General features: G+C 38.1%; 2 protein-coding genes across 4 annotated transcripts in view; one reads left to right on the forward strand and one right to left on the reverse strand.

Annotated features, from left to right (window-relative positions):
* elfn1a (extracellular leucine-rich repeat and fibronectin type III domain containing 1a) overlaps positions 1-12,856 on the reverse strand; it is a 94,725-nt gene that overhangs the window by 9,053 nt on the left and 72,816 nt on the right. Inside the window, exon 1 of one of the 3 annotated variants that reach the window (XM_056753920.1) lies at positions 9,943-10,010. The exons of the other annotated variants lie outside the window; for them this stretch is intronic. The gene's annotated coding sequence lies outside the window, so the exon portion shown is untranslated. Of the gene's footprint in view, positions 1-9,942; positions 10,011-12,856 lie in introns of those variants that run through there. 3 annotated transcript variants of the gene reach the window in all.
* On the forward strand, positions 6,995-8,178 carry LOC130425864 (general transcription factor II-I repeat domain-containing protein 2-like). The gene has a single exon (XM_056752279.1). It carries the CDS (start codon positions 6,995-6,997, stop codon positions 7,991-7,993), a length of 999 nt encoding a protein of 332 aa, XP_056608257.1. The 3' UTR covers positions 7,994-8,178.

A 12,856-nucleotide genomic window follows, 5' to 3' on the forward strand; every position in this document is an offset into this window, starting at 1 on the left:
CGTTAACGCCGTTAACGGCCCACCACTACTGATAATCCATATTTTCTAAATGACAAAAACTACTGACAACATACAAACAGTAAACGTAATGTAACAATTAAAATGTTCTCATCATAAACAGAAAACACAGATACTTACTAAATAAGCTTTTCCATGCCATTCAAACCAGAACTACTTCTATCTTTAAAAATTTCCCAATTAGAACGATGTTCATCACAAAATGTGACGCTGCTTGTGAAAACCCAGCAAAAGTCTTTTTACAAATTTCTACATAAAATCATCCTACAGAATATACTGTGAAAATATAACAATAATATCTTCAATATTGACTGAATAATGACATTTTAAAGATTTAAATTAATGCTTGAATTGAATCTTCGATGCTTGTTATCTAATAATTAATTAGATTACGAATCTTTAGCCAGGGTCTTCACAGGGTCACAAATGTTTACATGCTGATTGTAGCAAAGTACCAAGTAAATGGGAAGCAATGCACATTAAACCAACTTTTTAATAAAACAAACAACCAAACGAAAGTTAAGGGCCGACAGCTCCCTCACGGTCAACTGTGTCGTTCCCAGAAGCTCTCGTCCTGCCTTGCTTGTTGCACTGATCAATAATGCTAAAGCTAAATGTATATTAAAACTTTATGGTTTACAAAATATCACAAATATTGTCGAAAAGTTGGAGACCTATAACATACAGTAAACAGACTGACAGATACAAATACATTTTGTTTACTGTTGTTAAAATAAGCTTGTGTCTTCCTAGTAGCGGAATGGGTTACACCAAAGCAAGATTGGCGCTAGATAAAGATATTAGAAGACATAGCAACAAAAGATCAATTACATGAATGTTCCTGAGAGCGCGTGTGATGTGATTCTCTATTTTGTAGACGCGTTTTGTAAACAACAAAAATAGTCAAATGTTTTAAAATGTTTATCAGACTATGTCTTGTGGTCCAGATGGAACGAAGCAAAGGTCCGGATCTGGCCCGCGGTCCGACAATTGAGGATGACTGCTTTAATGTATGTTTTCTCAAAACAATAACCAATAAACTGCACTGAAATAAGAATTTGACATTGCATGAGGTTTTAAATCAAAAATATAAACACTGTAGTTATGAATAAAGAGTCCAACACAGCTAGCTGTAAAATACCACAATAACAGAAGTTTGAACAGGAGGGAAAATGAGGTAATTGCAAATGTCCTTAAAATATAAGACCTCCCACAGAGAGCTTCTAATATTTGCCGAGACTCAGCATATCTGCTCAAAAGCATGCTCAATAACATTAGCGTGATCCAAAGTACCACACAACCTCCTGCCAACGGGGCGTGTTTTCTCCAAGATTGTTTAGAAAGTGACAGGACTGGTATGCGACAGGCTGATAGACAGCTTCTCTGTGTAGCACTGCCTTTTGAATGGTATACCAAAAAGCCTGTGCTGCTATCCTGCTGTTCAGAATGGCAGCCGCTGACACAAGAGCATCACATAGGTGTCACAGATGCAAGAATCTCAGCTGGATGTGTTCTTTATTGGATAGAAGCCCTGAAGGACAGCTTACTGAAGGAAGCTACAGCATCAATCAATCAACCAATCAGATCCATCAATAGCATTTAAAGGTCAGAGGTAATATTCTTGGTCAACTGACCTTTAATTGTATGGTCTCTCTTTTCTCAGACAGCAGAGGTCATGTCTATTATAATGAAAGTTAAAGTCAGATGTTAAAAGATTAGCACCAACACAACATACATCCTCTGATTTTCTCAAAGCAAACTATTCCACTATATTTTACACAAAAAAGTTAAAATCTTTAATAATTTACTGTAAAGGTGCTACGGCAGATTAGTATGCTTAAAGAATACCATGGTAAAACCCAAGTATCTTTCTTATTGAAAGTTTCTTACTTTTAATACATATTAATATTCAACAACATTGTTATTCATACCTGGTTTCTGGTGTGCAAGAGTTTAACATCCTTGTTATCATTCACGGAGATGCAGCATATACATACTTGGTTTATTCTGAAAGGTTTTATAACTTAATGAATAGATCCTGAATAATTAATGAGAGCTAAGAAATGTATAGTAATGTAAATAAAGCTCTTTCAAATTCCATACACATTCAACCCTATTCCCCATTCATTTGCTCATTAAAGGCTTGTTTAACCATAATTCACTACACAAGTCAGAACACAAAAGGATTTTTTTTTTCACAACGACTAGTAACGACGAGTAAACGGTGACCACAGCTGTCAACCACAAACAGAACAAACAATTGCAGATGAAATGTACAGTATAGTTTGAATGCACTTTAAGTGTCTGCCAAATGCGTAAATGTAAATAAATCCATGTTGATTCCTAGCCAACTTGTAGTGAAATCTTGATTTCTAAATCAAAGAGTAGCCGATATTTCTGCCTATTTTGTCTGGGTCTGAATGAGCCCTTAGGGAAAGATTTTATGGAATTGTTCTTCAGCCTCGTCTGTTTGGCATTCACTGTGAATTGCAAACAATTCGCATCAAAATTCACTATACTGAACTCCAACACTATGCCAAGCTGTACCGTCTCCCCTCCTACATGTTTCTGCCTTCTCATCAGTCTATTCTGCATTTTAATCCACACATATTAATGACCTCTCTCTGCTTATGCCATTAGTGGCTGCTGGCAGGCGTGGATACAGAAATTGACTTTGTTTTCAGGGCGCCTGAGGAGGAGCACACACAGCCATGTGTTAGGAGCTGCTTGGCAAGAGCTATTGGATGGATCTAAAATTGGTTTGAGTGCAAAACCTGCGTAAATGTGACCAGATCCCTTCACATCAGTAATGGTGCCATGCATTGACAAGGCCATAGTTTGGGTTGGACCGGCTTTTGAAATAGCTCCCTGTGAATAGATAAAACAGGACGATATATATATTGATAGATACTGAAAACAGGATGAATAAAGCAAATGTGTTAAGACTGAAATTCACATATGGTGTTTCAGTCAAAATTATTGTGACACTAAAGAGAAAAAGCTGGAGACTGAGCATGCATATTTGGCATAGGGATAAATAATAAGTTTGCTATCCTTTTAGTATTGCGTGCAATTTTCCTTCATTACATTTTTACTTTATATTTTTGTCTATACATCTAATATTATATTACTTAATAATTTTTTCTGGTTTCAAAATTCAAGTGTTTTTTATAGTTTAAATGGACATGTATAAGGGAAAGTTCACTCAAATATGAAAATTCTGTCATCGTTTACTCACTCGCCTGTCTCTGGAAACTTGCATGACTTTTCTTTCTTCCACAGAACACAAAAGAAGATATTTTGAAGAAAGTTTATAACCGAACAGCACCGGCACTCATTCATTTCTATTTTATGGACACCAAACCAATGCAAGTGAAAGGGTGCCAGTTAGCAACCTTCTTCAAAAAATCTTCTTTTGTGTTCAGTGGAAAAATAGAAAGTCACACAGGTTTGATAATAGGGTGAGCAAATGATGACAGAATTTCTATTTTTTGGTCAACTATTACTTTAAGTCTCTCAGTCCACTGGGACCTAAGTGTGAGAGTGTAAAAGAACATTACCATTTTCATCAAACTCTTCATCATCATCATTATTTTAATCATTAGTTCTACTTTGAGATATTTGTAGTTGGAGACAGTCGGGAACACCAGGAGGGTTTTAAAGTAATGAAGTTCCTCATCGGCTTAGTCTCCAGCTGAGCATGAAAAGAGAAAGCTCCTTCTTTAAAAACTTTACCTACCAAACTCAAATGTCCATGAAATGAATATGAGAAGTCCATTAATGAAAAAAGCGTGGTATTGTGATTGATGGCTTTAAGAGAAATAAAAAACGGACTCCTCTCCAAAGTCCACTCTCCTCAGTCTGTGACCTTAAAACCAAACAAAATGTCAAAGGCCAGGAGCATGCATAACGTCACCCATAATTTTTCTCAGCAGGATGTGGAGTTGTAACCCCCTTAAGGTAAACCAATAGACTCAACTCATTAATATTACATGGTCAGTTTATCCCGTCTGACTCACTTTAGTTAGAGACACACTGATACAAAGTATCGCAAAGTATAATTCAGATTATCCACTTGCATTGTTAAATTTAAAACAGAGCTATGGTATCAGTGTCCATGGATAAAACTTCGTTCCTCAAGCTTTTGCCTCAAGCTCCTTAAAAACACACCGCATCTCTCGCAACTATTCATAAAATGGTTCCCGTTAACAACATGGGCATGTTATTCAGGTAAACAGTACTACCCCTTGAAGTGAGCTTTAGAAACATATCCTAATAGTGTCTACAGGGACCCTTCTTAGCTCCCATCTCAACACTGTCCGTTTCTCATTAACCTGAGTTTCTATGGGCCAGCAGAGGATATGTGTGTTCTAGGGTCTTCAAACCCACAAGTGCTCCCTGGTCTGGTTGACGTTTTGGTTTGGCCTGCATGCAGAGTAGCGATGCCTTGTCTATTGTTCTCTGTGGACGATCTAATGAGACAGTGGTAGATAAACTCAAAAGGCTTCAGCACACATTAAGCGTTTATGAGGTGTTCATTAGTTCTGGCCATTTAAGGCCGTGAGCTTTCATTTGTAGCAGTTCCTCCCATAGGAAAGAAAAAACAAACGAGAACCTTTGAAATCTCATTTGTGTCTCTTAGACAGCAGTGAAGATCAAATGGAGAGTTTTGATGAGGTCTTCTCGGATTCTTCTTGGAAAAACATCAATATTCCAGCAGCTATGGGCTGCCAGAAAAAAAACTTAAAATTAAATTTACGTATAATAAAATGTAGATTCTTATTATGTTATTTAGTATATTATAAATACATCTTATAAGTAATACAGTATATATACCTGATGTAAATTTGCAGTCTATTTCTGTAATCTGACAATTTCACCACATTATAAAATAAGTGAAATTTCAGATTTTTTACACAGAGTCTCTTGTGTAGCTCCTCAAGTGTTTAAACTGGGATCTCAATCATTTTGAAACTCTGCAGACACTTAGTAGGCTATACAAAAATACAAAAGCTAGTATCGATTTTGTTACTTCAAACCATAATTGCAAGGTTGACAATTGTCTCAAGTGTTTACGTTCTCATTTGTCTTAAAGCGACAGTTCGCTCAACAAAAATGTAATTCTATCACCCTTCTGTGCAACACAAATGAAGTTTGAGAAATGTCTCCATTGTTGTCAATTGAAGTCAGTGGGGTTGAAGTCAATGCTGTTTTGCAACCAACGTTTCCAAAAATATCTTCTTGCCTGGTTTCCAGAATAAAGTCATACAGTTTTGAAATGACAATATGGTGGGTCAGTTATGAACGGATTTTAATTTGTGGGCAAACTATTCCTTTAAGGAAAACTTTTGAGGGAAAAGTTGATACTGAAGTGGCACAAAAGCAATAACTTATTTTTGTCTTCTGAGCTTCTCATGAGCAATACAGTTTTTCTTGACCTGTTATGTTTGCCAGCATGTGGCTTGGCTCTGGAATACTAACAACTGGCACTGAAATGATCATAATATCATCTATACATATAAGGATCTGAGTTTCAGATATATGGTGTTAGAGTGTGATATTTGTTGTGTAGCTCGGTGTACGTAGAGTCCTTGGGGCTGTGTGATGAGACCATCAGTCTAAATCAGTCTGGTGCTTTTTGGTCCTTCACGTAAATACACTGACCACGACGATCTCACCACCCAAGACTTGTCAGATTACACAACACAACCTCCCTGTTGTTGCCTCTATCTGCCCCTGTCAGCCCCTTTCTCCGCCCCTCAATTACCCAAGTACCCCTGTCCTCATTGTCATTTTCCTCACCCACCTTTCTTTCCGCCTCCTCACTTTTCTCCTTCTTCAACATTCTGAAGGTGTCTATGTTCCTCTGAGGCCGTCTCTCTATGATGTTATCCGGCTGCGTATTTGAAGTCATTTCCAATTCATACGTGTGTCACAGGAAAACATAAAAGAGAAGGCGCTCAGAGGTGCCGAAACAATTCAGTCGTAATGAAACCGGCTCTCGTGGGAAAGGAGGACATTCGGTACATCGAACCCTTGAATTACTTTCGAGTGAGAGAGAATTAGAAGCAGGCGGGAGGCGTGCTTCATTTGTATCAGACGGTATTAGGGTTGAACGTTAATTACGGGAGAAGAACCGGCTAAAATTGAGTGTCAATGGTCGTGACCCTACCAGACCCTCATTGTGTGCGAGGAGCTGGAGTTTCATGACAGGAGAGACGCAATTCCAAGTCCAGCTTTTAAGTTTGGCTCCCAAAGTCGCTGTCAAGAACGCAGACAACCTTGGGGCCCTGCACACAAATGATCTGATCTAACATTACCTTGCAATGAAAGGCGTTGTGCCGAATCAGTGGCTTTGGATTCATTTGTTTGCGGGACAAAGCCTTTTATTTCCTCATGTCCATTGGCATCGCCTGAGAATGTAAACCGAAGGGCAACGGTTGACTTCGTCCCTATGGTCTGCTTAAAAGTGACCTTGTGATATCGGTATCAACGCATGCTCTAAGCCACAAGGACATTCAATTCAGAACACAAAGGGTTCAGTCCTAATTTCTTACCAACTAGAGCAGGGGTGTCAAACATACGGCCCGCGGGCCGGAACCGGCCCCCCAGGAGGTTCGTTCAGGCCCGCGGGATAATTTGAAAGTGGAAAAAATGCATAAAAGACATGAAATTAATATTTTTAATTCGCTGCAATTCATTGATTATCCGCTAAGGAGCGCACTGAGCCGCATCACTGAGACAGACTTAAAACAGCAGACGGTATCAATGCGTCATCTGCTGCTTGTTACGACGTTGTTAATACCTTGGTCTCTATTTCTCCGCTACACCCTCTTTAGCCAAAATGTCGTTATCAAAACGGAGAAAAGTAGATAAGGAGTGTAGAATTTTCAAAGAAAAATGGACCACGTCCTATTTATTTACAGATATGCACGGAAAACCTTCGTGCTTGGTGTGTTTGCAACAAGTTTCGGTAATGAAGGAATATAATATTCGACGCCACTACGAGACTCATCACAGCGAAAAATATGACGGCTTGCAAGGACAACTAAGAAGAGATAAGATTAACGAATTGCTGGCGGGTCTGAGGAAACAGCAGTCAACTTTCATCCAGAGCCGAGAAGTCAGTGAAGCAGCGGTAAAAGCCAGCTACCTAATTGCAAGCGAAATAGCATTAGCATCGAAGCCGTATTCCGACGGTGACTTTGTTAAACGATGCATGATGAAAGCGGCTGAACTTGTATGTCCCGAGAAGCGACAAGCTTTTGCCAATATTAGCCTGACGAGGAATACTATAGCAGAGAGGATTTCGGAACTATCGGCAGATTTAGACAGTCAATTGAAACAGAGAGTCAAGTCATTTATTGCATTTTCCGTGGCAATTGACGAGAGCACTGACATCACAGACGTGGCCCAACTGGCCATATTTATTCGAGGAGTTGATGAGACATTGACAGTTACTGAAGAGTTTCTTGAGTTGGTGCCAATGATGGACACCACAACAGCCGAGGACATTTTCGGCTCTGTCGTTGCTGCATTAGACAAAGTTGGAGTGGACTGGTCCCGCGCTGTCAGCCTGGCTACAGACGGCGCGCCATCCATGGTCGGAAAGAAAGCAGGTGTCGCGACAAAGTTCAAAGACAAAGTACAAGCTCTTAATGGAGGAGATCGTTTCTGGACATTTCACTGTATTTTGCACCAGGAGGCATTGTGTTGCAAGTCGCTGAAAATGGACCACGTCATGGAAGTGGTTGTTCGCACTGTAAATTTCATCCGGTCCAGAGGTCTGAACCATCGTCAGTTTGACAAACTTCTCAGCGACAGAAACATTACCCACAGCCTGCCATACCACACTGAAGTGAGATGGTTAAGCCGAGGCGCTGTGCTGAGGCATTTCTTTGATCTACGAGAGGAAATCGGACAGTTCATGGAAAAAAAAGGAAAACCGGTGTTGGAATTACAATCTCAGGAATGACTACGGGACCTTGCATTCTTGGTTGATATTACTGAACACTTGAACAATCTAAACAAAATGTTGCAAGGCCGCAAAAAAGTTGTCACACAGTTTTCTGACAACATACATGCATTTAAGTTAAAGCTGACTTTGTGGGAGATGCAACTGGCAAATGGAACTCCTGCTCATTTCTCTTGTTTGAGAGATGTGTGTGTGACCAGACCTGATGCGGACATTAAACGGTACAAAGACAAAATTGCAGGACTACTGCGGGAGTTTGAGAAACGTTTTCAGGTATTTGGTGAACTTGAGACAGAATTTTCAGTTTTTCGCTCACCTTTCACAGTTAAAGCTTCTGATCTGCCGGTCGAAATTCAGCTAGAGATAATTGATTTGCAGTGTGATGCAGATTTGAAGAGCAAATTTGCCTCTGTAGGTCTGGACAAATTTTATCAGTATCTACTACCAGGGTACCCCAAATTAACAGCCCTGGCTGCTAAAATTTTGTGCATGTTTGGGACAACTTACCTTTGTGAACAAATTTTCTCAGTGATGAATATCAATAAAACAAAAATGCGTTCAAGGCTCACAAACAAGCACTTAAATGACATTCTGAAAGTGACAGCTAGTCAGGACATGACACCTGGTGTTGATGCACTTGTACAGGCCAAAAGATGCCAAGTTTCAGGAACAAATACAAGTCCAGACTAGACTAACACCTTTAAAATGCTGCCTTAGATACTGTTTGCATTGAAAGAATACAGCTCTGTGAAGATGAATCCTTACTGTGGTGATTTAAAAAATGTGCACTTTAATGTTAGTCAGCAGCTTCAAAATAAAAGTTGTGTAAGTGGTTTAAAAATTCCTTTTTTTAAAAGTCTCATTTAATCTTAAAGTGCATTACTATATTTTTTAGTACCAATTAAAGTTTTGTGCCTTTTCACATTTGTCTAAGGAAATATGAGATGTTTTATGAAATGTTTTGTAAAAGGATAGTTTATTAAATTTCAATCTTTTCCTAATGTTCTTGTGCTTTTTTACACCAAAACAAAGGAAAGACATGATATTTTAATTATTTATAGCAGAGTATGGTATAATTTTAATGGTCCGGCCCACTTGACATCTCCCTAGGCCGTATGTGGCCCACGATGCGAAATGAGTTAGACACCCCTGAACTAGAGGATGTGAATATTTAAATGCTGTATTTTACAAAACTTTTCAGATATCACATCTATAAACTGTGTTATACAAAAAGCTTACTAAAACAATAATAGTGCACTCACTGCCACCTCGTATTAGCACAGTTTTATCGATACTATACCAACCATCATCACCCTGTTCTCGCTTTCATCTCGTCCCATAAAAATTTACACCAGGGGGTCTTTAATGAAATTTGTAACTTTATATCATTCTGCTAAATGAGTATCTAAAATACATATAGAGACCTTTTCTGATCCCACATATGTTTATATAAGTACAACAATAGGTTCTAGTCCTTGAATCTGATCGGACAAAAGATGCCGAACTAGTATCAGCATTACTGTTTATATTACTCTACCAAAGATAATGGCACCCCTTTATTTCTAGGTTGACTCCCTCAAGAAGTGTAAAAACATGACCAACCAGATCAACAGTAGTTCCACTAGGTGGCAGTAGTTTAGGATAGGACTACAAGAAATGACACATTTTACTTTTAAACGCCACATATTGGCATTTAAAATGGCTCTGACAGCCCATAAACATTTCTGTTTTAAACCCACCAAGTCTTAGCAAGCAATGACAAATCTTTTCAAATGAAGCCGAGAAAACAAAACCTTGGAGGGCTCCTTTCAGCTAAGGTAATTAAGCTTAAGTATATAACAGTAGTCAGGTTGTAAAGCACCTATTTCTCCACAGAAACGTTGTCAATCCATAACTAAACTAATTTGATTCAGCGCATGAAATGAAGGTGATAGACAGAAGAGTAAGACCTGCAGTGTTTAATGCAATTTTCCAGACCATCAAGCCAGTGCTCGGTGCTGTGGCCTTTGTGTGGAGCAGCTTCAGGCAAGAGGACGGGAGTTGATTCCTTTCCCACTGCTGACTCAGCATATGGAAGCCCACAGCACACCATCAGCCAGCTCTGGTCCAAATAAGATAGAGAAAGGATGACACGCAGCTTGATAAGTTAACATGGCCCTACCTTCAGTGAAAGTAAGAACATTTTAGGGTGCAGATGGATTGTTCACTATTTGGAGGAGTTCAATTTTCTACATTCTCAGAAAAAAAGTTCACAAGCTATTAATGGGACGGAACTCTCTTAAAAGGTCCTAATATTAACCGTTAAGGTACAGATGTGAATACATTTGTTATCAATACCTGTATTTACATTTGAATAAACCATATGCTTTCTTTGGGTGCAAATGTGTTTATGAAAGGGTGCAAACCCAGTAAAAGCTTTTGTACCTTTCTTCCAAGAGTGCAGTACAATTTAGTTATGGGAGTATATGTGGGTAAGTCACTGACGGACTGAATGAATTAAAATAATAATGTTATTATACTATATTTTGAATATGCTTAGAAAAAATTAGGTCTATCAACGTTTACGTGTTAACACATGCATATTTTTTATCCGATTAATGCGTTAAAAATATTTAATGCAATTAATGGAGCATCCATGTGTTTTGTCATCCTTTGTCTTTGCGTAACATTTTATAATCACACTCTTATCCATGTAAAGGCCTTTAAACCACTTAAGTACAATTTGAAATTTTGCTTTGAGGAAAATAGTGTAGCTAGACAGCCTCTAATCGTGGCACAACGCAATGCGACAGCGGTCCAGTCTGGCGTATACAGTAACTGGCTAAAGGCTGCGTCATTGAATCTCTGTCTGAATCGGTAAGACAACGCAGCATATAACGTTCCAAAAACACAAAAGATTATGTCAGAAAGCCTGTTGTTTATTCCTAAGCACAGACTTCAACGTTTTAAATAAAATCGTAAATGAATGCAAATAGTGAAAAATAGTGGAAATGCTAAAGGCACCAGATCTGCGCCTCTTAAAGGGGCCGAATTTTGATACCTGCTGCTGTGACTCCTGTCATTAATGTTTAATTCAATTAAATACATTTCTGTATATCCTGTTAAACATGATAGCTCTCAGTTTTACTGTACTTCGATGTTGAACGGCTATAATTAATGTTAAAATAAAGAAAAAAATAAAATTTAAAGGGTTGCAGTACAAATATTAGACTGTTTGCTTTCATTCATAATCTGATGCTGTTAAAGAAATCTGTTTCTAGATGAATTTGGAGATTAAATGTGAAATTGTTTGAATGTAAATGTATATTTAAAAAACATCAATGTTATTTTTGATAAATCACAGAAAATTTTTCGATAATCAGATAATTTTTTTAATCTATTGACAGCACTAGAGAAAATGTATTTATATTTATTTACCTGTATGTCCATAAAAACAGTAATGTTTAGATCTCAGGGTTAAAGATATATGTTAACCAAAAATGAAATTCTGTCATGAATTACTCACACAAAATGTACTGTAAAAAATATCCGTTGAACAGTCACACCGTGTCTACTCTGCGCTGGTCGCGTCCGGTGTAGACACGATGTCAGTTGTAATATGTCAAGGGCTTGTAGAGCAAGCAGGTGAGAGAGGTATTTGTAGCCTTTAAAATAATTAAACAAATCAATTTAGAAGCGGCTATTTAAAATAGTGTCTTTTCGTTTCAATTGATACTTCTTATGTGTTATGGAAGTTGAAGTCTTAACTTAATTTCACCAAATCGCAGAAGCTAGGCCCGAAAGAACAGAAAAGTGAATTTCTTTTATTTGAAATATGGAGCAGCATTCCTCAGAAAAGTTATTATGTCTTATGTTTCCTCTCTTATATATTTTTTATCTTATATACATTAGCATAAGATGTCTTAGATGAATGTGCTTTACTCTGAATGATGATGTACAGTGGTTGCCAAACCATTTGAAGTGCAGTAAATACAGGTAGTGTGTACAGTAAATGGTAAGTTAGAACATCTTTTACAGCCCTTTAGTACTGGACACAATCACTGATAAACATAAGAAACCTGCATAAGGAATCCCTCTTACGTAAACATGACACGGCAGAAAAGAAAGCAAAGGCATTGTTCTGCTTCCATGGAAACATCGTTTAAAACCCTCAAAATCGCTGAGTGAACTCATAATGGGTTGTGGGCAGAGAATCCGGCTATTTGAACCCATGTATATTGTTAGCATGCTCTTATCCACGACAAATATAAACCTCAGATCAGCATCAGTACAAACGAAAGCAGCACCATAACATCTGTTAAGTATACATATATGCATTTATGCATACAGAATGACTGCAAATAAAACCTTCAGGAATAATTAATATAGAATATCAATTGATTGTATCTTCTTTAATAAGTGGTCCATTTTACTCTCTGCCAAGGTAATCCTGTATGATGTTTGTATGAGAGCTGTGTGCTCGCTGTGGTGAGATGTCTTACAACCCCCGGCTGTCATGTCAAGGATAAACAGAGATGATGGTTTGAGAGCTCTGACGTGAGGAGATGAAGATGCATTAACATAAGGCCCCACAGGTTAACCGATTCATGGGTTTCATTTTAAATTCTGCAGTGCTTTCATTTTCCTATAAAACATTGAAAACTAGTCTACATGATTCCTTCTACAATTTTCTGCCGCCTTGCTTCCAACAGGAAAAAAGACAGTATAGTGGATTTGAAACACTGTCTAAAGAGGAGAACCCAATCAGTCTTGTACATTGTTTCATATGACTGTGTTCCATTTCCTTCCTGGTGAAAAGATACAGTAAAGGCAGCTAAACAAGAGCTTGAAAATGGCAGCACCTTCAACACAATGTATGATCTA

Source organism: Triplophysa dalaica, chromosome 7 (assembly GCF_015846415.1).
Source record: "Triplophysa dalaica isolate WHDGS20190420 chromosome 7, ASM1584641v1, whole genome shotgun sequence".
NCBI lineage: Eukaryota > Metazoa > Chordata > Actinopteri > Cypriniformes > Nemacheilidae > Triplophysa > Triplophysa dalaica.

Excerpts from the sequence above, each read along its gene's own strand:
- LOC130425864 (XM_056752279.1), top strand. The coding sequence starts at position 6,995 with ATGAAGGAATATAATATTCGACGCCACTACGAGACTCATCACAGCGAA.